General features: G+C 38.7%; 1 protein-coding gene across 8 annotated transcripts in view; it reads right to left on the reverse strand.

The window, feature by feature from the left end:
- Nucleotides 1–27,014, reverse strand: part of RNF144A (ring finger protein 144A) — a 68,468-nt gene that overhangs the window by 9,701 nt on the left and 31,753 nt on the right. For 5 of the 8 annotated variants that reach the window (XM_017818129.1, XM_017818125.1, XM_017818123.1 and 2 more), the window contains 4 exons: nucleotides 18,148–18,293; nucleotides 2,584–2,688; nucleotides 2,310–2,370; nucleotides 1,026–1,233 (listed from right to left, as the gene is read on the reverse strand). In XM_017818129.1, the coding sequence (XP_017673618.1) occupies nucleotides 1,026–1,233; nucleotides 2,310–2,370; nucleotides 2,584–2,688; nucleotides 18,148–18,282 (509 nt within the window). In that variant the 5' untranslated portion in view covers nucleotides 18,283–18,293. Of the gene's footprint in view, nucleotides 1–1,025; nucleotides 1,234–2,309; nucleotides 2,371–2,583; nucleotides 2,689–18,147; nucleotides 18,294–19,355; nucleotides 19,502–20,510; nucleotides 20,623–26,952; nucleotides 26,999–27,014 lie in introns of those variants that run through there. The other 3 variants (XM_017818126.1, XM_017818124.1, XM_017818127.1) reach the window with 3 other exon arrangements.

Consider the following 27,014-nt stretch of genomic DNA (forward strand, 5'->3'; position numbering starts at 1 on the left):
ACAAGAATAACTGATGGGGAATCAACAGTTTGCTGGAAAACAGGACTGACACTTGATTGATTGGTTTGCCCAACAGCAGGATAAAAGAACATACACTAATTACTTACACTAGGAGCAACTGTATTATAGAAAACTGCTTTGCATCCATAAAATGCATATGAAACTCCAAATGCATTGTAGCACAAGTTGCTACAGGCCCATTATGCTCCAAAATAATGAAAAAAATCAACTTTTACTCAGTGGAGTGAAAAATAAAGCGTGAAATAATTAACTAAGAGCAACAAAAAGACTAAGCAAAAATAGATGACATTTTTTACCTTGCCATGAAATTTAGTGAGCTTCAGTTCTTGTCAAACACACACAAAAGCATGTGCAAAAGTTAGTATATTTGATCAGGAACTTGTCATGACAGCATCCTAGCTAGTCATCTGTTACAGTAAAGCTTGAAAGAAGACAAGTTAGGAGTAACTAAGTCCAAGGCTGGGCAGGGCTTTATTGATGCCATGACATGTGATAAAATCTTTGAAAAAGCCCAAACATGAAGTGGAACACATGCACAACAGCCTTTCTTATTCAGTGGTTGCAGTATGCCATGGGAAACTGCTTGAAACAAAACTTAAGATCATGGGCCAAACGAGCAGCAGTTACGATGATTGACAGGGCATCCTAAAAATCACCGTCTAGCATGATGTTACTGACCCACGCATTGTCCAGGAGAGCAGCAGTAACAAGATCTTCTTTCAAGGAAGCTCATGAGCTGCCTGGATGTCATATTTTCCCACTGGGGCAAAAGGCCAAAGGCCCAAGCAGCTCCTTTGTGCTTTGCTGGGAATGGTGGCAAAGAACAAGGCTGCCAAGAGCTATTCAAGTTTTGGAATATGGCATTAAAAGAACATGAACGACTAAGAAAAGGAAACAGCTTTAGAACAAAACATCAGGAAAATGCCTCTTTACTATTCATAATCCGATTTGTTCAATAATTGAGTGTTTAGTTTCTAAATACTTGATCTTTTGCAATACTTTACCTTGTTTCTCCTGGAAGAAAAGAGATTGGCATGTTCTCTTGACAGCCTTGACCTGGATGCCAATTAGATTTGCAAGCAGAGCAGAACTCAATGTCGCACACTTTGCACTGGACCAGCTGGGGGTCCTGTGGGCTTGATTCCTGGAGCTGGCAAACTGCCTGGCAAGTAGAGGATGGACACCAAGTCCGGCATGGATCCAAAAGCACTTCTGCAAAGGGACATAAAAGAACAAAATTCAAAGGCGGATACAAGACTGGCCTTCCACAACAGTGCATTCCAGCTGAGGTTGGCTGGCAGGGCTTTTGAAGACACAAGTTTTCAAAAGGAGCCTTTTAATTTATGCTACCCACTTAGACATAAACCCAGCCTGTTTTCCAAACTAAAGACACCAAACTAAAGTGAGCTTCACAAGTCCGAATTAATTGCCCACTTTCATTCACTGAACTAAACTTGTTCTGAGAATGAGATTTTTTTCTTTTCAGATGTACTTCAAATTAAGCACAGCATATACTATGGAGGTAAAACCCATTAGAAAGTGTTTTTACAGTGCCTTGCCCATTAGGATTCTTATTTCAAGTTGGCCTCTGCCCTAATGTGACCACATGATTAACAATGGCATAAGACTCTCATAGAGTTTCATCTCTTTCATGAAGGCTTCTTACAGGTAAGTCATTTCATGTTTCAAAGCCCACTGAAGAGAATATAACTAACTAACTAAATAAATAAAAAATTAAATTACTTCAGTGGTTTCTAGGCTGCATCCTGCCCTCAGCAAAACCTTAAGTTCTCTATGACCACACCATTCCACATCCTGATAGGCATGCAGTCAGCTTAACATGAACCTTATTAATGCTTATATCATTACACACTACACATAGAACTGCTTGGTAATTCTCCCCCAGATGCCATCCCAGGAGATAATGCTGACTCTGTGAATGAGGTCAGTCAACCTCTCCAGGTCCTACAGTAGTAGTAGTCAACTTAAACAGCAAAGCTCAAAATAGAAGTCACTCCCTCCCTTAGTTATATAGCAATATAATACATAGCAATTTTCTTTCCTTCGTTTATTGCCAGAGTGCTGTAGTTCTGGGAATCACACAGGCAAGAACAGAAACAACTACTTTTTGGGTTTTGGTTTTGATTTTTTCTTTTTTTTGTGATGACCAAACAATTAATGCACAATGCTACTGCATGAACATATGCAGAGACAGATTCTGATTTATAGGATTGCTCTGGAATGATACCATTCTCACAGCCTTCAATGAGTAGTGTTATATGTGTTACCTCTTTCAAACTGTAGCTTCTTATATCTTTGCATGATTTCTGATGCAACCATGCACTCAATCTGTTGAAGGAAGTAAAACAAAGACAAATTTCCAATTAGGAGCAGCAATAATGTAACTAATTTTAAAACAAACAGAGATAAAATATTTGACCTTTGATGAATTATTAAAACAATGTCTTGTCAACAATGGAAGCTATAACATAAAGAGCAAGACACATTTAAACATCCTGCAAAGACAAGAAAACACTCCATTTGCAGTAACAGCGTACCTACCTCATTTTCTTGCAGATGACCTCGCTTTGGGCAGGCAGCATCAGGGCAGCTGATTGCTGTTTCTAGACCTTCTTTGATTAACAGTTCCACATACTGTTTTAGGCACTGTAAGACAGCCAAAGACTGAGTTCACTATCCCACCAAAAATAAATCACTCAGTATTTTAACAGCTTTCCTCTGAAAATTGGAAGAACTCAAACTTTGCAAAAACAGGTACTATGGTGTCCCTTTTACAGCCATGGGCTTTACAGCTTTTGCCATAGTTATACCTTTAAGCAGGAAACAGTAAAGTTCATTTCCCATCAAATCACAGAATCACTTAAGCTGGAAAAGACCCCTAAGATCACTGAGTCCAACTGTTAACCAAATAACTCTTCACCAAATTCAAATACGCTGCAAATTAAAAAAATAACAATAATGGGGAAAAGGACAAACTGAACAAACAGCAAAGAGGAAGGGAAAAAATAATAAAACATCATCATGATAAAATTAGACATTCCAAAAATCCTTGTGACTGGAAGCCACAACATAGCTTAGTAAGCAGTAAGTCCCAATAACTACTCAAAGACAAACATCTGTCAAGCACATCAGAGCACAAAGGGAGTTGTGTATCTTGCCTTCATTGTTCTAGAAAATAATATCTGAACTTCACGGTTACAGAGATATCTTTTCCATAGGAAGGAAAAATGTGAGAATTAGGACTCCCCAAAGAACTACAGTTTCCATGGGGACTGAATAATAAATATTGGTAATACTAATACTTTTCTCCCCTAGCAACCACAGTGTTTTACCTAAGTCATAACTGAAAATGTAGCCTCCAACACAGCAGCGCACAGCACGGCAGTCAACAAAACAGATAAGAAAAAAGGGTATTTTTGACCAAGGGCAAATTAAGACCAAACCTTGTTATTCTTGAAGAGCAACTACCCCCTTCCACCTCCACCCTTCCCACATGAAGGTGAGAGCTAATGCATAGGTGTCTGCTGGGAAGGCAAGGGAATGATAGAGACAGAGACTCTTCTCTCTACAACTCCCACCAGCCCAACATTACACAGAAAGAGCAAACCAGGGTCTGCTTCCCAGCGGATGGGTCACCCCACAGTGTTCTCACACTGCTTGTGAGCTCAGCTGGCAGTGGCAAATCAACTACAGGAGTCCCCTAACTCCCTGTTACCAGATGTTTGAATAAAGAGAGAGGTTAGACCAACATCAGAGTGAAATAAAGATATGAAACAAGCTTAGCATCCAGCTGTGTGGGAGGCAAGAACAATTACACACACTGCAGCAAACTGGCAAAACAGGGACTTCAGTTACCATTTCCACAAAACACTTGCAAAACGTACGCAGCTGCTGACTCACCACCAGCCTAGGAAGGCAAAGGGCTGCACTGACCTTGCCAAGGCTGGCATGCCTAACTGCACATCAGAGCACAAAACTGTTTCTTCCTTCCAGCCACGCCATCAATGAGCACCTTTTAGCCTAACTCTCAAGCATGCAGCTTGTAGCTGTTAAGGTTCAGACTTTGAGCCTCTTTTTCTCTTCTGCCTCTTGATTTGTCTATTCAGCTCCTTTCAGAGACCTGTATTAACACAGTGTTCTAGGTTTTAGAGCTCACAGCTTGTTTGCAGCAAAAACTTCACTTCCTGCCCAAGCAGTCTTTGCTGCTCTGGTCCACAAGTTTTCTGGTAGCAACATGCCACCACCTTCATAGCACAACAAATAATTTCTGTTAGAGTCCCCTTTCCCTGTGTCTCCCACTCAGCAGAGAAAACAGGTCTATTTTTTGAAAAAGAAAGGAGACAGAAAACTGATACCTTGAAAATCTTTAATTGTGCAGAGAAATCCATATGTGACAGACTATAGTTTATGTCTTTCTCTTCATCAATGGGGACTTAATAAAGTCAACTGTTCACTTAGTAAATGTTTGATTTGCAGGTTTCCAAGCCTTCACTTTAAGCTCTTTGAGGCAGCTGGTGGAGCAGTTGAAGAGTACCACGGGCAGCAATCACCACAGGCTGAGCTCTGCAAGACCCAGATCCTAGGTTGTGTGCCTTGACAAACTGTAATTTCAGCTGTAGTGAGGTATTAGTGCTGCTATAATGACACTGCTGGCTCTTCCCTTTCCTCTCCATTTGCAGACGCCAAGTGTGGATTAAAATGAAAATGCATACATTTTTAATGCCAGCACTTAGCACTTATAGAAAGTACTTTTCAAGCTGAATGAGCTTTGCAATCATTAATCATTAATGTGGCTAATTCTCCTCCTCAACCTGTTTGGGACCATTGCCAAAGCCTATTCAATTTGCTTCCCTTTCCTCTCTTTACATCTTCCAAGAAATGACACGGTTCATTCCTGTCACGAGCAGCGTCCATGGCCTTCCCCTTCCCCTGATGTGGTACTGGCCCCTGCCTCCTCAGCATCAGCACAGCCAAGTGCACTTCTCATGCTTCACCCTCTGGGAACTGTCTTAAGGCCACAAAATCTTGCTGTTAAATAGGCAGAGGATAAAACAGCCTGTCCACTCAAGACTTCCTCACTCCAGAGATTTCTTAAGTGGAGAAAGAGTAACCCACAGTAGTTGAAAGAGAAGCAGATGCAACACATTCCACTTTACCAGAAATGCTCAAACAACACTAGGATTAGTACTCAATTATACTCAATTATGAAAAGTTCATTGCAAAACAATTACAAAAGGATGACAAATAAATTGTTGCTCATTTTCTGTGTAACTTGTAGTTGATTCCATGCTGGAAGAAAGTATCTTCATAGCCTTTTCAGTAAGGCAATAAAGTACTGTACAGCATGAAGGAAAATGTGGGAGTGTAAGTCACCCCAAACAATGTTCAAAATGAACTGTATTACATAATTTTTCTCAGAGAAAACAGAAGATGAAATTAGATACCTAAGGGCTGAGGTTGGACTACAGTCACAAGATACTTCTTGTTGTACATCAACCCTTACAAAACAAATATGCTGAGGAGCATCTTTATTTTTTTAGTAGACGTGCACCAATTAAAACTTGCTTTTATTTGAAGAAGTATTTTTACCAAATTCCACTTATTTTTTTCTTTAAAAAAAAACCCTCATCTCATTTCATTAATTAAATAACTAAATATTATTTAGGTAAATCACACTTGAAGGTACTCTAAAACTTTCAAAAACTGATTTTTTTTTTCATTTGCATTTCTGCTTTATGCATAACAATCTCTAGCCAGGTTATTCTCGTTTATGCTGCAGCTGTAACAAGCAAAGAGGTAACTGGAGTAGCTTAGATTTCTGTCCAGCATGCATTCTTTCAGCATATCAAACAATTCAGGAGAGGAAAACAGTTATTATATGGTGGCACCCCAGGACACTGCTAATGTTGTTTGGGTTCCTTAAGGATACAGATCTGGTTTTTATATATTTATTATCTATATTTTTTATTTATTATCTTATTATTTATCTATTTATTATCTATAACATTTCATTTTACAGTGTCATGAATGTTAGACAGGCAATGAAAACTGTCATTTAACTCTGGCAATTTCCCATAGACAAAGGAAAGCAAAGCACTGCACAACATGTGTTACATATAAACTATATACAGGCTACATACATCATATATATAATATATATATAACCTATAAACAAAACTTTATATAAAAATTACATAAAGTACAGGTCAAGATGCATCCAGTGCCCCAGATGCTGCTAAGATCAGTCAGAAGAGACTGGTTAGCTCCCCTGAGCATCAGCCCTGTATTTTTCCCTGTGCATCCCTGCTCTGTCCTCCATCCATCACTGTTGCCCTTTCTGGTGTGTGGATAACTTTCACTTGGTAATTCAAGAATTCTACTGTCACTTGCTGTCCCCATGCCAAAGGGCAGGAGCACAACCACTTTGAGGAGTTTGGACCCAGATCGATTCTTACTTCACAAAGGTAAACTGAGAGCCCAACTCAGCAGCAGTTTTACTATAAGCTGCCTATGTAAGTTGGGAATACTTTTGGTTTTGCCTCAGAGACAGATGGCTAGTAAAGGAATGATTTCCTTTCTGAAGCTGCCAAACACAGCTTAGTATTTAAAGCTCTGCAAGATGTGCTGTACTTCTAACCTTTATAGATCAAGGATTGCATCACACAGAAAGGTATGTTCAGTGACCACTACATGCTGCTGTTTTAGAGCATATCTTTTTGTCTAATGCTATGAAGATCAAAATATCCTACGAGAATCAAAATGGTTATTTTTTGCCTAATTTCCAAACCATAACACAATTTTGCTCTGTTGCATTTAGCTCTAAAAAACCTGCACAGGCCACAGCAAAATTCATATATATAAACAATTAAAATTTCTGGCTTTCAATCTTTTTTTTCAGAAGAATTCCAGGAACAATCATGCTTACTTCTGATGATGGTGCTTTGACTTATTTCTCCTGACATCAAAACTCAAACCCCATCCTAATTCCTAAGAAGGAATCTGGCTTTCATTATTTCCATGTGGGGCAACACTTATCTACCATCTACTTTGACACACAAAAAAAAAAAAATGTATTCACTAGGTGCCTAAAGGTCATTTTACAATACAAAATGCATATAATTAAAAACACTTGAAGATGTTTTTGGAAAGTCATAACAAATTTACTTTTAAGAACACGTTATTGTTACTATTGCAGCAAATGAGAAATGGCTTTTCAAGATGTCATCTTTAATTTGCAAGTTAGGTGGGCAAAAATATTATCCTGTATTATTTTCTTAACAGCTGCTAGGTGGATTTGGTCAGAATGTAGACTTCTGACTACATTAATGCTGCAGATTCAAGTGCCAAGTCATATGGGAAATTTTATAAATAAGTCAATGGATTTGGAAAAGCCAAAAAAGCATGACAGGATTGCAGAGCCAAGTATATCATCATATCATTTGATTTATTTCTTAAAACTTCATATGTATTTTAGTGCTGGCACTAGGCCACAGTCATTCCCAAATAAAATGTGCACTACATGCAGCATCATCACATGCTGGTGTTGATAAAACATTTTTAAAAAGCCACACACAGAGATAAAATTGAAAGGAGAAAAAATGAAGAAATAAAAAGAAGAAATGCAGCTTTCACCAAGTTCTAAAAAGAAAAGGAAAATAGTTTTTTACAATGCATTTGGTAATGGTAAATATTGAAGATAAGCAAAGGAAGTTGCTACTGTACACAAAGATTAACCAGGTAAATAACCCTGCACTTTGGGTAGACAATCACTAACAGTTTGCACTGCACTTCAGGAACACAAGGAAGGACTGACATGCATTTTTAACAAGGGAGATTTCTTTAAAGTTCAAACTGATCAAGAAAATGTTTTCAAGTAGGATGATTATTAGTATGTAGACTAAGTTGCTAGTCTAAAATTCTGTATCAAACCAGTATTAAGTGAACTTCTAAAAATATACATACATATATACACACACATATATAAATAAACTTGCATTCAACCATGTGAAGAACCAGAAAAAGCCAGCTGGTATTTTGTGATTCATGTTACAAGTGACATCAGACTAGGTGAATGCAAAGATACCTTTGAGCCTTACATTCTAGGAAAGAATATGAAGAATATTAAAGGATATTGAGTGAGTAGCACTTACTTAGTAGTCTTCTAGCTACAAACCTACAGTTTGGTTCTATGGGTCATTTTTGAGCTAATAGGACACTAAGCCAAAGCTCAAAAATTCATGTGATGAGGATACACAGATGAACAAAATTACCACAACAACTACTTTTGATAGTATTTTGTAATACTTTTATGCTCTGCATACCAGGAGTTTTTCTTTACATTACTTTAAAATGACTACCCAGAAGGTGATATCTTCTCTTGCCATAAGGCAGTGCAATATCAGTTATTCCACTGCTCTGAGTTAATTCCACTAAGCGACTTCTGCAGTCAGTCTGGTGAATAGGTGTTTATACTGGTAGACATATTGCCTGTAAAGGTTTCAGGTAATGAGATGTAATGCCCTATTTTAGCTTCAGATTAGGATAGTACATAGTGATGCAGTGTGTAATACTCAATGGGGCTGGGGTGAGAGTGTGTAAGAGTGAGTGAATTTCTGTAACTACCAAAAAAAAAAAAAAATCAGATCTATTTGGATGTCCATGTCTCAGGTGAAGACTAATACTCTTGGAATAAGAGCTTCCCTCCCTTTTGTCCAAACAGCAAACTCACTCTGGTAGAGAGCTTTTACTTGAATAAAACATCATCTTCTAGAAATATTTTCCATTTTGGCAAAGCTGAACAATTCCAAGAAGAAAAACTCCCCTAAATTAAGCAGCTTACATCTGGTGTGTTCTCTGAAGGGAGAAGTAAGGCTTGACCTTCCCTATTCCTGAAAAAGAGATTCTTGTAGCCACATATAACTTTCATATGCTTCTTAAAGCAACAGCTCATCTGGCAATAGGAATGGCTCGGGATGGGACAGACCTTAGAGATCATCTAGTTCCAAACCCCCTGCCATAGGCAAGGACACTTTCTACTAGACTAGGTTGCTCAGAGGTCCATCCAAACTGGCCTTGAACACTTCCAGGGATGGGACATCCACAACTTCTCTGGGTAACCTGTTCCAGTGCTTCACCACCCTCACAGAATTAGTATCTTAGCCTACCCTCTTACAGTCTGAAGCCATTTCTCCTTGTCCAATCACTACATGCCCTTGTTAAAAGTCCCTCTAACTTTCTTGTAAGGCCTCCTGGTGAGGCTCCTTGTAACAGGACCCCATTATAAAGTTACCTGTCCCAGCCCTCCCTTTAATTCTGACCCATAAACTCTGGGTTGGCTCCTCATTCATCCTCAAGCAGAGCTCCACAGCTGGTTACTCACATACAGGGTAACTGACACCCCCACCTCATCTCCTCTGCCTGTTCTTCCTAAAGAGCCTGTATGCTTCCATTCCAGCACTCCAGTCATAGGAATCATCTTATTTTAAGCTTAATGTTTCATAAAAAAAGAAAACTACTTTCTGACAGATTTCCATGGAAGAAAATATGTGAGAGAAAAGAAAAGGTAGATTTCTTGGAGAGCTTTTAAGCTTCTTTCAAACTTACTACATGGCCTCTTTGTGTTAAGTACTTACAATCCTGTCTCAAATCTATTGTTGTTTAATAACAGGCTCAACTTGCAGTCACTCCTGCATTGCTGCTCCAGTGTGCGCAATTCTCTACATCAGACCTCCAATCTAACTTTTTAATATCACCCTAATCCTACTTAGTTGACAAGTGATTTATGAGAAAATATCTACACACACAATCAGAGATCTGTTTGAAGCATATGCATGACTGTGGGAGTGATTTTTTTCCTCTATTAGATAATCTGTCAACTATACTGACCAAATCCACAAGCACAAGCTATATCCAACTCCACAAACCACCTAGACCAGAGACAGATGTACACTAGAGATGTTTAATATTTGCAGTAATACTGTGAACTTAAAGAATTTCCATTTCTATAGACATCTTCTCACAGACAATACTCTACTATCAAAGAAATCTTCACTATTAAAATTCCAATTTTTATTAACCCTGCAGCTGACTCATCATCCTTAAGAATAAATCACAGGAAGAAACAGTCACTTATCTTGACATGCCATCTACCAATCTGAAAGCAGTAACAGAGAACAGTCTAACATGTTTATTCTTTATATCCTTTGTTTTGTTACAGAGACAAAAGTTCTGCTACACAAGCATACCAAACCTTGACTCCCAGAAAAGCACCTGCAAGGTGCAGATCCAGAGCTCTGCAACAGGAAAATATTTAGTGCCCTGTGCTGCGAACAAGAATGTACACACCAAGAGACCTTGGCCAGGACCAGACATAGGTAACATCACAGCTGATAAATGTTTTACCCCAAGTGGCAAACAATTTGAAAAACCTCTGTTTGACAGTCTTCTTGCCTCTGCCTGCCCAATACTTGGACTTTTTTTAAAAGATACCTTTTTGTTCAAAATTGCCAAGGGTAGATGCCTCTTTCTCCCATCACGCTGTCAATTTTTAAAGACTGCACCAGCTGTTCTGTAGCTCTGTTACAGACTATATTGTTAGTCTAAATGCAATCACATCATCTTGCCTGTGGATGATGGCCAAACAGGATGATGGCTGGGAAAGATAAACAACCTATGTGCTTCCAAGTCTGAGGACAAACCATCTGAACATCCTTTTCTGAGCTGTAAAAATTTTCTTGTTCAGAAATCCCTGTGCTGCCATCCACGGTGCAATCTCAGGATGGGAATTGGCCACCATCCTGGCAGGAGCAGGGACTCAGCCACTGTACATGTCACTGTGTTTAGTGCAATGATGGCTGTTGATTCATCCCGTGGACAGCAGAGCAATTTTGTCGCTTTGGTTCTATGTCTGTCCAAAGGCTTTGAGAGTACACCCAAATATCACAGCAGTCCCTGGTACACACTGTTTAACTGATGCAAACAATAACTCAGACAAAATATTTATAATAGGGATGAGGTGCATCACCCCTCTGAATCCAGCCTCCAACCCCTCTGAGTAAGACTAACTGCCAGTTTGAGTACAGGGAAGTGGCAGCATCAGGCTATGGAGTCAACAAATGATGAAAGGAAGGTGAGAAGAAACATATGTTTCAAGAATGCAGCAAGAAGAGCCCTGATAACTACTTCAGCTCGAGAAATATTAGGATATGGCAAACATCCTGTGAGACACAGCAATCAATGGCTGCACAAATCACAAGCAGGACCAAGCATCCAGAAACAAACGCACTGGAAAACAAGTGCCTTTTCCCAGTTGAATATCTTAAAGGGAAGGCAACCCAGACTTACAGCAGCCTAGCCTTTGAAGTAGTGGGGCTGTTTTTTTATATATACATTTATTTATGACTGTGTACTGTAAAATATACAGAAGACAAACAATTTTTCTTCAGAGAAATCAATCATAGTAGACAGCAGAAAATGGCCAAGTGAGACAAGGATAATATCTTGTAATTTGTGCATATCTTCATCTTAGAATAGGTAGTTCAAGTGCATGTACGTGTAAACTTCTTTCATGTTGGATTTTTACCCCTCCATTTCCCTGCATAAGCTGCTTGTTCTCGCCTATTCAGGGCTGAAATTCATAAAAACACACAGAGTAAACTTTACAAAAATGAACTTGTTTTCAAAATGCCAACATATATTGGATGAAACTTAAATATTCAGGAGGCAAAACCGCCAACAAATAATTCAGTCTTTCCTTACGTTTGAGAAAAGTTTATTCTATTTCAGAACAAAATTAATAGTTCTAGTGGGAGGACAATACACCTGCAGCAAACAAAGGACCTTCCCTTTTCACATGCAAAACACTGCAAACAGAAGTGAACTAGTTTCCCCACCATGCTTATGAAGGTCAGATAATGTTAATCTCATTTAGTAATGTCACACAGGAGAGGAAAGCTGAAGGCTCCGGATCAAGTTTAGTTTTCACTCAGGGTTCTGCAGTTCACAAATGCACATTACTCTGTAAACAGGTAAGTTTATTATTTAAGCAGGAAGTTCTGTCATCACAGCACCTAAAGACAAGTCAGAACTCAGCCAGCCACGTGAATTGCTATGCAAACACATAATGACCTCTAACCAGGAAGCCTCTACTGCCACATCACGCGTCAAGATTAGTATCAGTTCTCTGCAAAGGCTGGGGTAAGTGAGAAAAAGCAGCAAGCTGTGAGCTTTGCCAGCAGCTAGTAGGAAATAGGGAAACATTACAGCTACTAAGGAGGACTTGGAATTCTGTAAAACCTCACAAGCCATTAGGTTTTCCCCCCTCCTGTTTCCAAGCATGTAGGGCATCTCCTTTGGTAGAGGCAAGGCCTGGTCCCACTACAGTGCTGCTCTGCTGAGGTAGGTTTCCCTTGGCAAGCAGACACAAACCATCCAGGATCAGGAAGGCAGCCAAGCCCACCTGTTCCCATCCACACTGCTCTCTGTTTGCCCTGCCCCAGGGGAAAGAGAAGCTGAACCTGCCTCTGCCTCACTTGGAGTGAGGGATAACACTAACTAAATCATTCCTTTTCTTGTCATTTAACTCAGAGAAGCTCTATGCGCTTCCAGTCAAGCATAACAAGAAAAAGAAAAAAAAAAAAAAGATTCCTGATGCCAGTTACAGGCAGGATAATATTTGCCTTGCTGATCTTCAGTCTATGAGGAAGCTCAAAGAGGGGAATGATTAGAATTAAGCAGATATGTATGAACAGTCACGATTAGGCAAATTCAGTAATCCTGTTTAAAAAGGACTAGTGAAAGCAGGAGTTTGTCACTGTCCTGCTGCCATGCTACTTGAGATAGAATACACCAAACCATGGGACACCTAAAGGTCCAGGTAAGATTAACCAGCTGCCTCAAGGGCTTAAGGTAGAGTCTAAGGAGCAAGAATCAAAGTATGAGTATCTACTAAGCAGTGCTAGTTTCAAACACCACAAAGTTGATCCACATGTGCACATATGGCCAACAAGAAAACACAAACAAGCAGCAGAAGGTAGGTCAACATTAGTTTTGTTATTTTCTTTCTGATTGTAGGCCCTCTCACACATCTGAACAACAGTTTCTCCTTCCATTAGGAACAAGGTGGACTGCAAATGAGCAATCAAAATAAACTTGTCCATTAAAGACAAGTTTTCTGTTAGGCTTCATATTTCTTCTAGATGTTTTCTTGCCTGGACTACCTACTTGACTGATTTTCTTTTTAAATTTGAGAAAAGTAAGCAATGAATCCTCCAGAACCAGAATGATCGGCACTGCATAATACCTTGAAGGGAATTGAGCAATCTAATATGAGGTCAAAAGGAGCTTAGCATGTCTTGAGTAAACTAGTGCCATCATGGTACTTGCAACACATTGACAGATCCATGTGTATGTTTCTATATATATAAATTATATAGTATTTATGTACACAGATGTACATATAAATCTGAATCGGAACACAGTCAAGCAACTAACTGCTTAAATGCAAGAATATCAACTAGAACAAAAACCTGTTGTAACTTTAGCACAGATATAATTGGTAACACATCAAGAAAACATCCTCTCCTTTAAGACCCATGAGAATTTCATCATAGATTACAAAATAATCAGAATTTCAGACATCAAATCGACTAAAATTGCTCCCTCCTTATCTCCTGCTAACCCTTCAAAAAAGAAAAGGCTAAGTAATTAGTGAAAAGATTTAGTGCAGTAACTAATAAAAAAAATAGAAAAAAGCAGTGTTCTCTGCTTTACTCTCCTTCTATAAGTGTTATGAGGAAAGATTTCTGAAGAAAACATGTACAACCAATTGCTTCTGCTGGGGTAAGCAACTGTTAAGCAACTATCTTAAAATTTAAGTTACTAACTATGTACTGTGTGCTATTTAGGTGGGAAATGATTTAATAAAAAGCAAGCTATTTAAGTGTTTTGGTCCAGAATTGATGAGCACACTTAAGATTAGTCCTATTGTTGACATGATTCCAGAAGAGAGATAGTAGTCTGCCTCTCGATAATACTCAGAAAAACTAAAAGCCATCAGCAGATTGCTTGTTTTCTTTCTACTCTCTAGACTTTTGTTCCTCTGGTACCTTGAGCAATCCAACAAGGATTTGCTTGAGGTGCCAGGGCAAATACATTCTTGTAACATTCCTAATGGATGAGGTACACAAAACTTGAGAGCTCACAGCACTGCATGCACATTAACGATCATAATGATAAAAAACATAATGGAGTATTAAATGGAGTAATTGGTACTAAATAGTCACAACTGCAAAGTAATACAATGGGAAATTGTAGTGCCTATGCCTTATCAGCAGAAGAGTGGCAGTCTGCTCTATTCAATCCCCACACAGCTCTGCCAGAAAGCAAAAGGAAACAGTGTCCCCATTCTATTTTTCTGAATAGCAAAGTTGTGCTACTGTATAAGTGTCAGGAAGAGACAATTCTTCACGGGATCTTTACTACAGCACTTCTATGATTATAAAGAGTATTATAATATACAAATATTATAGGATTGAGAGACCTGTACATTGATACAAGTTCTGCCTACATACCACTAGCACTTAATTTCAAAGATTTTTGTAATACATACTGATGCTGTCTCAGCTTGCTGTGATTTAGACAGAAAGGCTAGAACTGGTGACAGAAGCTGCAGCAAAAGTAGCTCTCACACCTGTAACAGACATTCCTTTTTCTCTTTTGCTCATATCCCTGGAGAGGCCATCAATTATCTCTGTTCATTTACATAAAAGCAAGCAGCCAGAAAAAAAATTATATACTGGTCAATCAAAAACAAAATAGATGTAGTGGATGTACTGTACATAGACTCCATGCAAAATTTTGAATCAAAAGGCTTGGGTTTTTTTTCCTGTCGGTTTTAAACAATTTTAGTTTGGCTATTTACAAAGTATAGTTCATACTAAAGACTGCAATGCCCTTGATGTTTATGGAAATTGTCACTGGAGGAACAGGAGAGGAGGAATCTGAACAGCTCTCACACTTTTCCTTAACAATTGCCAACAGGCTAAACAATGTTGCCTGATTTAGGGGAGTATTTTCTTCAGCAATTTATTTACCTTTGGGACAGCCTGCAGGTTGAGATGAAGGCCTTGGATTTCAGATGAAAGTTGGAACTGTAACAGGTTTACAGCTATTGCATCTTGCATTTATTTGACTGATTCTTAATTCTTCCTTCACCATCACCAATGAAAGCAAAAGTAATATTTCCTATTAATTTACGGTAGCACTTTAGGATAAATAATTTTTCAGGGTGCTCAAACATCACTGTAGTGAAGCAAGGTGACAAACAAGAGGCAGACAAACTACACCAATTTCCTTAAACAGGACAAGGCCGAATGAACTATTTAAACAGCCAAATACAAGTGAATTGGTGATTCCACCTGAATAGAGCTCAAAACAAAAACCCAGTTCACCACAGCCATGTTACTTATGTCAGCTGCTAAGTACAGATTATTGGCAAAGGTTACATATTTAATGTCTCTAACTGGTTGTATCTTTCAAATGAGCAGTAAGAGTCAGTTACTCTACCAAGAAACAGATCAGTGACAGTAGCAAACATTAGAAGGAACCAGGTGAAGATGAAAAGGTGTATCTGGTAACCCAGTCTTTCTGCTACCATTGAAATGTTACTGAAAACTGAAATTTAAGTATTTTCCACACCCAAGCAACAGGGAGAAACAGAATACTCAGCTGTAAGTACTAGAACAGTGGAGAACAGATTTCATGAATATAATTTTACCTACTTTTGCATGTTTAAGCAAACACTCCTTTCAAACTGGAATTGTCTGTTTTATTGGCTGTTCTTTTTCCCATCAGGGAAAAAAAAAAAATCTATTATTTAAAGACAGTATTTACATGAAGAAAAATAAAATTAAAAAGTAACTAAAATCCTTGATCTTGAACATTAAGAACACACACCCAACAACTTTGTTGAAAAGGACTTTCAGATTTAACAAAAAAGAAAAAGTCACTCAATCCCATTTCTGAATCTGTAACACCATGTCAAAACTCTTGGGAAATTAAAGTCTGAGCATCATGTACCTCAGAAATTATATTCTTACTGATAATACTCCAACTCTTCCTCTGTTGAATCGTTGTTACAAAGTTTTTGGTGTACCTGCACCCACTGCAAAATTTAAGGATCTAAAATTTTAATTTCAAATCATTATTAGGTAAGAAAAATTAGTACTAGTTTTCATTCTCTATTCAAAAAACCATCAATATACATTAACTGTGATGATGATGATGATCTTTGTCATATTAGTATGTGACCATATTGCCAGGGTTTTGTACTTAACTGACAATATGCTTGTTATTCCAGGCAAGCATTTGTACAATACAGTAATGGAAACCCGTTATGAGACTAACTATGATACAGTGAAATTAAAGTCTATAATACATTAAATACTTTCGTAGTTACAAGTGTGTGGCAATACTGGGTGCTGTTGAAAGGCATTTTGAAGAATAACGCAATCATCAGGCACAGTCAATATGGGTTCACAAAGGGCAAGTCTGTTTTAACTAATTTGATAACCTTCTATGACAAGGTCAGCTGCCTAGTGAATGAAGGAAAGGCAGTGGACATATTTTTTCTGGATTTTAGTAAGGCTTTTGATACTGTCCTTCACAGTAGCCTTCTGCACAAGATGTCCAGCTGTGAGATGAGCAAGTATACACATGGTGCTCTGGGTGAAGAACTGGGCTCCAAGGGTTATAGTGAATGGGGTTACATCTGTCTGGCAATCAGTCACCAGCACTTTCTCTGAGCTCAATTCTACTGTCAGTTCTGTTCAATATGGTTATAGACTGCTTGGATGCAGGAGTTGAACGCACCATTAGCAAGACTGATGATGATACAAAACCAGGAAGTGCTGTTGATTCTCTTGAGGGACAAGATGCCTTGCAGAGGGATCTAGAGACACTGGAGCAATGGGCTACAATTAATGGCATGAAATTTAAAAAGTTAAAGTGTCAGATTCTCCACCTCATATTGAGTAACACCAGACACAAGTATAAATTCAGAGAGGAGTGCCTGGAGAACAGTTCTGCAGAAAGGGATCTGGAGGTGCTGGGTGACAACAGGCTCCATACAAGTCAGTGAGCCCTGGCAGCCAGGAGGGCAAACCCCATTCCAGCCTCACTGGCTGGTCAAAAGAGGTGATTTTTCTCCTGTATTCAGCATTGGTGCAGCCTGGAGTGCTGTGTGCAGTTCTGGGCCCCATAATTTAAGGAGAATGTGAAGGAATCTGAATGCATCCAGAGAAGGACAAAAAAGCTGATGAAAGGGCTGAAAGGCATGTTCATGTGAGGAGCAGGTGAGAACCTTAGGTTTGTCTTGTTTGGAGAGGAAGAGGCTGAGGGGGTGAACTCGTTGCTCTCTAAAGCTTCCTGAGGAGGGGAAGTAGAGAGGGAGGTACTGACCCTCTTCTCCCTAGTATCCAGTGAGAAGACATGCAGGAATGGTTCAAAGCTGCACCAGGAAGGTTCAGACTGGACATTAAGAAGAACTTCTTTACAAAGAGGGTGACCAAACACTGGAACAGGCTTCACAGACAGGCTTGGGGCAGCAGCCTCCTGTCAGTGTTTAAGAGGCATTTGGACAACACCTTTCACACCATGCTTTAACTTTTGATGAGCCCTAAAGTGATCAGGCAGTTGGACTGATGAACATTGCAGAACAATCCCTTCCAACTGAAAGATTCTATTCTCTTCTAAAGTTAAAAAAAATAACCAAAAACCAAACAAAACCCCCCCACCAAAGCACTCAACCAAAATCCAGCCAATCAAAAAGCCACCCCCAAATCCAAGCCACTGAGAGACGAAAAGGAAAGCATGAGTAACCTTGCCAAGTAGGTATACAGTATGTTCAAGTGCCAAGTAAAAAAAAAAAAATTTTTAACAGGAAAACAAAAGTTTACCTGCTAGCATTTCTGTCAAGTACACAGAAACAGTATTTATTTCCACTGCAACATCAATACTTCAGTGTGAAACCCACACAGCAGAAACATAAAAGTTATGTAGTTCAAATTATGTTTTGGTTTTTATACCTAATATAGAACACAAACTCACCAGGGTACAGAAGATGCATTGGCATTGTGCTATTGTTGTCATCTGCTCCACGGGATATTCACCAAGGCAGAGCTTGCAGGACACTAATGGGTCAAGTACCAAGTCCCAGGTAGGCCTGTATCTTGCTGTAGTCATTGCAGAGCAGTCTGAAAAACAGCACGAAAAGGAAAGATACTTCATTATTTCCTTAAATTAATACTCTACATTTCTGCCATTGGAAATCACACTGTCAGCTGCTGCCTGTTGGGTTTGTTTTTTTCTAGCAACTTTGCTGTAAAACAGCAATAGCTAACTTCTTACTGCACTTGCAGTAGGCTATACATCCCCCTGTCTGATGGAACTTCATGTAGAAAGCAGAAAGGAAAAAACCCACACTGACAAAATACGAGAGGAAGCAGTAAATACCTTTTGGTCACAGGCCTTTGTCAAACATTACACATGCAAAAATCTCATTTCCAATTCCTGTCATTTTCACCACTAGTTAAAAGTTTTCTCTCACCAGCATCAAAATTTACTTATGACATTCCTTAACCTCAGCTACCCAGGCAAGATTGAAAAGGTCTTTCATAAGCCAGGCATTTATTATGCCCCTTTTCCAGTGTGATGATATTGCAACTCACAGAGCCAGATATTTCCATTCCCAAGAGCATGACAAATCAATCGGTTTGCTGTTAATTTTAGAAAGAACAATAAATATTTTGAGTACACTATGAATTTTATCCTGCATTTTTCTTCCAACACTTTCAATATGCTGAGACCACAACTTTGTCGCTGCAACAACCAACTGAGGCAGATTAAGAGCACAAAGTGAGCTAAAAGAAGGGGTTATAATACCTATATATCACTCTAAAGACAGCAATAGGACAGGACCATGCAGACCATCTTTATCCTAGGCTTCAGAGCCCCGATGGAGAGTTGTCAACTGACTAACCAGAAAGAAAATAATCTCACACACAAAAAAATGTAATCCCAAAAAGTGGAAAGCTAATTTACAAGTTTTACAGGAAGAAAAACAAAACAAAAACCTACACAGCTCCCCCAAACATCTAAGGTAATTTATAGAGTACATCAAATATTAACAACATATTTACTAGTAATATTTTGTCACTGTGACATTGACCTTCCAAGTGTAGAAAATTCACAACCCAAGCTGCTGAGGGGTTCACATTATCTCACCTCTGTCCTTCAATAATTAGGTGGTTCCTTACCTTCTCCACACCAGCAGTTATGCCACTCCGATCACATTTACAGGTCTTTTCAATTCTGGTTTTCTTTTTCCCCCCTGCCTTCATCAGCCCCTGCAGGAACTGCTTATATCTAAGTCACATCTGCGAACTTCGCAAGACCTCCAGAACTGTAAAAAATTACTTTAATGCTTACTAGACTAGATTTAGGTAGATGTTCAAGCAAAATGTGCTTTTTGTCCCTGAAAAAAATCACATGCAGACTTCACAAACACTTCTTTGAAGTCCAAGGCTTTGATATTTAATCATGGGCATGACTCCACCAAGGTCTCTAAAATTTCTGAAACAAAGTGAAGATTTTGTCAGCCCCTCCATTCAGTCTAACTCATTAGAAGATGCTTTTTATAAGGTACATAAAGGACACCAAAAAACTTTTTTCTAGTGCAGCCATCAGGGAGGAGGGGAGAGAAGAAACATTAAGCAACCCCATTTCCAGGGTTGCTCTGGATCATTTCCTCTGAAAGCCCCCCCAGCTCCACACTGTTTCAAAAGAAACAGATGAAAGAGTCCTGCAGAACAGCACATGAATAATGGCTCCACATCACAAAATACAACTTGTGCTGTGCACTGTGTTCTGAGATCTTAACATCAAGGTCTGACACAGTGATATTAATGAAACCCCAAGACTTTTAAGGTTATTAGACTGTTTCTTTACTGTCAATCACCATTACTTCTTCATTTAACACAAATTACCAGCAAAACACGTTTTCTTTTTCCAAGCTTTAGTTTAGCTGACATTTACAGACAGTTTCATAAGGTATTTAAGAAGAAGTGGCCAAACACATCTGAACTGTCTGCTACTGTTTGGAGTTTCCTTTGCTTGTCCTGACCAGTTTATTGCATATCTGATACTTATGGTAGCAAGTGGATGAAACTAGCAAATGAACAATCAAGAGGGATAGATTTAAGTTAAGGATGCACTTGTATACATCAGGCAGACCAAAATCCTAGCGAATTTTACAGTGAAGATGTAAAATCCGATACAATGCAAACTAAGGCTTACCAAATATACGATATAACCCAATTCAGACAAAAAAAGAAATTTAAATATATATTCCATGTGGGTCAATAAATGAAGATAAAGGGGAAAATAATCAACATTTCAGCCCCAATGCTTACCATTGTTCCCTAAGACATTCAGAGGCTTACTGGTATCCCTGTGGTAATTCTTCTTGCAGCACAATTATATTGCAGTAACACCTCACTGGAAAATATTTCTCCTCTTCATCTGCTGCAAAGTAAGAGTGAATCAAAGCGAAATGTCTTTCAAGCTGGTTCCCAACAGGCCAGCAGAAACTGGCTGCCCTGTACAGCTGGCATGTAATTCATGCTGAATTCAGCCATCGTGATAACCAAGCAAAACCTGAATTCAGCTTCAAGTGGTAGCAGACCTATTCCTGCTCACCCCTCCTTGCCAAACACCTTTTAGTAATGAAATCTTACATTTATGATGGGACAGGATCAAGAAATTTGCCACGTGGCCTTGAAAAATATATACAAAAAACCTCCACATCCCAGTGGATCATCTCTGCTGGGTATCTCTTTAAAGGTAGAGAGAATAAAACTTTCCCAAGCACAGACTAGATCTTGTTTCATGATCATCTGGCACACTGCTGCAACTAAATAATAAGCTTCTGTGTTTACATCATGATGCTTAAAAAAGCTTTTTTACAAAAAAAACCCCAAAAAACAAAAAACAAAGCACAACAACAACCCAGCACAAAACCAAACAACAAACTCACAAGAGAAAAGCAGAGAAACAAACATCTTCTGTCATAAACAGATTAAGACTCCCACTGCTCCACAGTTGTGGCCTCTTATGGCTTCAGATTGTGTTCTCATGCATTCTAGTGATGAGCAATGTTACAAGGAAAATGCTACGTAATTGCAAGAAAAAAGACAAGATAACTAAAAGAAGTTCTAGAGAAATAAGATATTGAACAACGCCTTGGTTTGTCATTGTACTCAAGGTCACCAGTTACACAAACAGCCAGCAGAAAATTTTGCTTCTTCATTTGGCTACCTGCTATGAGGCCTCAAGAAATACAGCTAGTGAAGGTACAGAACTACAGACCAATACCAAATACCCAACTGAATAGACCTTAGCACACTAAATATTTAGTTCATTGGAGATTTAGTGTTGCTTACTAAACTCAGTCCAAACACCAATACTGAAAATGGACACAACAAATCAGAGGCACAGAAAACCAGAAGGGAAGTTGGTTGTCAGTTCAGACTCCAAACTCCACTGCAATCAAGGTCAGTCTCATTTTCATATTTTTGCTGACTGTGGTCCATATCTGATAATATTGAATTTGTAAAAAATATGGTCACACAGCACATAATTTTCTAGGACAGCATCCCAAAGCAAGCTGAAAGCAAGAAGCTTAAGAAATAGCTTTACTAAGAGTTTGTTCAGACAGTCTTGTCATAAATAATCAACAACCTGACTAATAACTGTTCAATTCTGCAATCACGTGCATGTCCACACTAAAAGGAAACCACTGCATAAAGAGACAGAAGTGACTGACGTCTTGTTGCTGTAAAAATATGTCAATATATTTAAAATGTGATTGTTTGGCATTCCAGGAAATGGGTATGGAGGGAAAAGGAATCTTTCATTTTTTTCACTTCCGTAGAACAATTAATGAATTAAGTGAACACAAATTGTATTTCTGAACAGTAATCCCTCAGTTTTTGGTCCACCTACACAGACTACATTTTCCAGTGAGAAACAGCTGACTTGACCTCTAGTAAGTCAAGAATAGAACAATTCTTTCTTTCCAGGTCTCAAAAAGTTGCAGAAAACAGTGAAATAGAAATACTGTGAAAGCTTCTGTGAAAGCAGGAAATAATGCAATTTTTTTCCATACAAGTCATTGAAGAAGTCATAAAACAGGATGATTTTTCTTACTGCTTGATAGTCAAGTATTTTATGGCATTATACAATCAAGCTGCATTTGCATCGCCAACACTCCAGATACATGACCACCACTGTGAGAAAAGTGTGACTAGAAAATAGGGTTGAATAACAGTCATATGACCACACTAACTGGTGGGTCTTTTTCACCAAGCAAGACTCAAAATAGAGATTTCAGCAGAATCTAAATTTCAGCTTTAAATCAAGGACGGGCTTAATTTCTAAATTAAGAGCTTCAGCCTCCTCTCCTACCAGACACAGGTAATCAGGTACACTTAAGTCATCTGCCTTAAGGAGTTATCTTAATCTGAATTTACTGACACAATGAAAAGCAGCTCTTGTACAAGTCAAGGGAAGGGATTTAAACAGTATTTAAAATTTGTTCTCATTCCTCTCATCCCTCTTTGTCAAAATAACTCTATTTAAAGTCATACAGGCTACTAAATGAAATCAAACACATCTACTATAGTACAGTTTTAGTATTGTGTATATATATTTATAGATATAAGTATATATGTAATTCAGACTACATTTCCCCCTACATGAAGTGAAACACATCTGTCACATTGTATTTATTTAAAATACGAAGTATGTTTATATACTATTTATACCATTTTTAGAAATACATAAAAATATAAATCTATAAAAAAAAAAAAAATCTCAATTTTTTTACTTACAGGGAAAAAAACACACATTTCTGAAGTGGAGTCACCTGCAGAAAGGCTACTACATTGCACTGTGGGACTGGCACTGCCTGCCACATCTATTGAGTGAATATTTTTGACTCTGACCTAAACAATTCTGAGTCTTCCTATGCAGCCTCAGCTGCGGCTCACCGCACACAATTCAACAGCTTTCTGCCATACCCCCAAGGCAGCGGGGACCTGCTTACATGATCAAGGTTGGTGGCTAAGGGCGTTCAGCAGTCTTGCAGCTTGCATTATTTGTCACCCCTCTGTCAGAGTTTGAACTTGATGCCCTTTTTCTTTGTTCCTAGGCTCTTAAAAAGATCCTCAGGAGGGTTATATGAAAGGAGCCTACATGATATGATTGACCACTTAGCAACTATTTTTTTGGTGTCCATAGTTGTTATTATGCAACTATACCACAGATAAGGTCATTTAAAAGTCACTTTATAAAACAAATTGATTAATAAATCCACCTCAAGGTAGATTTTATGGTAACACAAGTTGGCAGGCAGATTAATACCTCTCATTTATCAATCAGTTAGTTACTGGCATCTATCTAAATAAACTTTCTCCAGTTCTTCATCCTCACAGAACTGCTTGGGAAGTAAAGCAGAATCATTCTTTGATATCAGGCAAACTAACACATGGAAGTTTGGATTTACATGGATATTCAGAGATTTCTAACTTTAGAGTTTTGATGCCTGCCCTCTTAGGTTCTTAAATTCTGTCAAATGCCTACCTAACTCTAAAGGCCCACTCACAGATCTGATCTAAAATCAGCTACATTATCTACAGCATAAGTTCAGCAGGTAGATGTCTTCCTTTGAATTCCAGACAACCCCAACCCGTAAAGCCATGTTCTCTCTTCCAGCAGTATAACAGGCTGTTGTTTTCAGGCATAACTCACTTCAACACGTAAGAAACTTCAGCTTGTGCAGAATACTGCAGAAAGTCATGTCAACACATTGTCTATTCTGAACTCTCCAGACCTGGCCTTTAAGTCCTTACACAGATTAACCATCAGTTCCATCCTCACTATGTTTTATCTTCAAGCTGTTCCAGTGCCCAAGCCCAGAAGGGATATAAGATCACGTATAGGCTTAGAGCACTGCCAGCAACTTCTGTCTCTTGGACAACACAGCTCATGGGAAACAGGCTCTTACTCTGAGTTGAAACAGTTACTCCAGGGACTTCAGTCCACTCACCAACAGCCACTATGTTTCTTTGCTTCACCTTCCCGACTGATATATATATATAAGATATGGCTATATGAGTAACATATATAGAGAACATAAAAATATATACATGTATAAAGATTACATTGAAACATTCCAATGGTGGAGGGAAAAAAAAGAGAAAGAACATTTAGTTTTTCGCTAATGAAAGGTATTTGAACAATACCATTATGTACTGCTTTGGGGACAAGTCATTGCTCGGGAAAGTTAAAAAAAAAACAAAACAAAACACAACAATTTCTTTGCTAAATACCTGGCTAAAAACTTCTTGTTTCTTTTCCAGAGATATTAGAGCATCATATAAAGCAAAAAACCCCAAACCTTAGACAACATGGCTTGATTACTGATCATGAAAGGTTTTAAATATTAGAAATTAGTGGTCAGTTTCTAGATCTATGGATGTATATGACAATACTGCCTATTAAATTCATGGGTGGGTTGAGAGAAAAAGATACTATGGAGACAAAGGCAGAAAACAACAGATTTTTAAAATTCCAAAAGAAATGCCATAAACTCATCATCTGTCCATGCAGAAGTGCCTCAGAGAGCTAGATCCCTGCACATATTCCAAAAAATACAGCTGCTGAATAATGTGACAGAGCCAAAGACTTTCCTGACCTTGCATTTTCCTGTGTTTGTCACCAGCTCTGGTGCCACTGTGGCTTCTTGAAGCATTGCCAAACAGCAGCAACCTGAAATAAACTGGGTGAGGCTGTTATTCAAACCCTGTAGGCAGGGCTGAAAACATTTCAAAGAGAAAACAAAAAATCACTTCACTCCATCTGAAAAACTGTAGATGGGAAAGGCAAATGGTCAGGTAGAAGGGAAAGAACTGGAAGATTCAAAGGTGTGGAGAAAAAGAAATTTAATGAAAAGAAAAAAAGGAGTAAGAAGACAGACAATAGAGAACCGGAAAGACAGGAGAGAAATGAGGAGAAAATAGAAAAAAATAGATAATCTTCCTGGCTGTTCTTGGAAGTAGTGTATTTTGTTGTACAGAGTAAAATAACAATTGAAGTGGAATTCCACTGCACTATGTCCCAAACATTCAATATCCCCAAAATATGGCATGAATAAAAGGACAAGTGTGAAAATACTAAGGAACACTGCCCAGAATTCATGTGTTTAATCAATGTTTGCTATCCAAGAGATGACAAAAGCAGCAGAGCACCTCAGGGAAAACCTGAGAAATCTTTGCACCTTTCCATTTCCCAGCACTGGAGTCCCAGGCCCTCAGCACACCTCAGAGCACTCTCAGCAGCCAGAGACACAAGACCTTAGGGTAATTTGAAACAGCTAGGTCAGGAGGACACGCATTTTAAAAACATCTTCATCCATGACAAACGGGAAAACTTCATCCCCATCATACAGGAGAAAAAGCCTGGATGCTGTAGCACTGGTGTATCAACTGGATCTGAAACTGCCACAAGTGCAATACATTTTGGTCTGGAGAGAATGAGCCTGCCCATCTCACTTGCTTTTAAGAGTTATAAACCTACTAAAATTCTTATTAAAAATTCCTATAATTTTTTTTTTTACTTTACTGCAGTGAACCACTGCCTTTGAATACTGGGGCCAATACCAAGGTACCATATATGTATTATTGTGGCAACCACTAAACCCATACAAAAGTGTGGAAGGCCATAGGTTAAATCATTAACAGTCAACATGCTTAAGCTCTGAGTATTTTAAAGACAGGAAGATCAACTGCACACAGAAGAGATCTGAAAGCAAGGCAAGATGAAACCAACCTAAAAGAGACTGATTGTAAAGCCAATTGAAACCAAAGCGTGCAACTCAACTGCAAAAACCCCCAAACACTATCTGTCAGAAGTCAGTCGAGATTGCATAATGTTATAGCATGTGAAGGCCAAAGTAATAAGAAGGGCACAGACAATTCCACTGCTTTCTAGGGTAACATTTTATTTTATTGTTTTCCAGAAATTCCTAAGGCACCCAGTCAAAAACAACGGCTTTGCTATGTCTTTCCTCCCACCCCTTGTATTTCCCCATGTTTCTTTCTCTTCCCCAACTCTTTTCCCCTCCACCCCTTTCCTTGTTTCCTCCTATTCTTTCCCTCCTCTCTGCTTACAAGAACTAATGAATTAGTACACTCTGGGCTGTCTCCAGAATAGCAGTAAATCAGTAAGGAGCAGTTTCAAACTTTAACATACCACAAGCTTTTCCTTCTTCATAGTTGACTCAGAAAAGTATGTTTACACAAAGTCCAACTAACATCAAGCTTGAGCTCTGTGAGAGTTTTCTTCATCCGGGGGAAAGAGAAAAAAATCGCGGAAGCTTAGATCTAGAAACCACATTTAAAGCTATACAAAGTTACTGAGAAACTGCAAATATGAGCAAGAGGAGTGGAGCCCCAGTTCTGACTGAGACACTTGGCCCACCAGTCAAAAAGAAATCAAAACTGTCCCTTTACTTGCAACTATGAAAAAATGTATGCTTAGGACATGCTGTACTTCCACTGTGCTTTACAAGTCTCAGATGAGGAACAGAGTACACGGGACTGAAAAACTCACCACAAACCCACTGGGGTTTGTCACTTGCATACCAACAGTGGAGCTCAGGTTTGAACAACAGCTCCCATGTTAGTTTTAAGACAACACATATGCAAATACCATCCCTTCATATGCTACACCGGAAATCCAAATGTTTGTAGCTGAAAACAGCATTCAGAGTGGGGTGCATTCTGGTTAACTTACACATAAGCTCCTTGTTCCTGTGACTCAGTAACAACCAAATTATTCCAAGCAGATATTTGTAA

The sequence above is a fragment of the Lepidothrix coronata genome, unplaced genomic scaffold (assembly GCF_001604755.1).
Source record: "Lepidothrix coronata isolate B3197 unplaced genomic scaffold, Lepidothrix_coronata-1.0 Scaffold65, whole genome shotgun sequence".
NCBI lineage: Eukaryota > Metazoa > Chordata > Aves > Passeriformes > Pipridae > Lepidothrix > Lepidothrix coronata.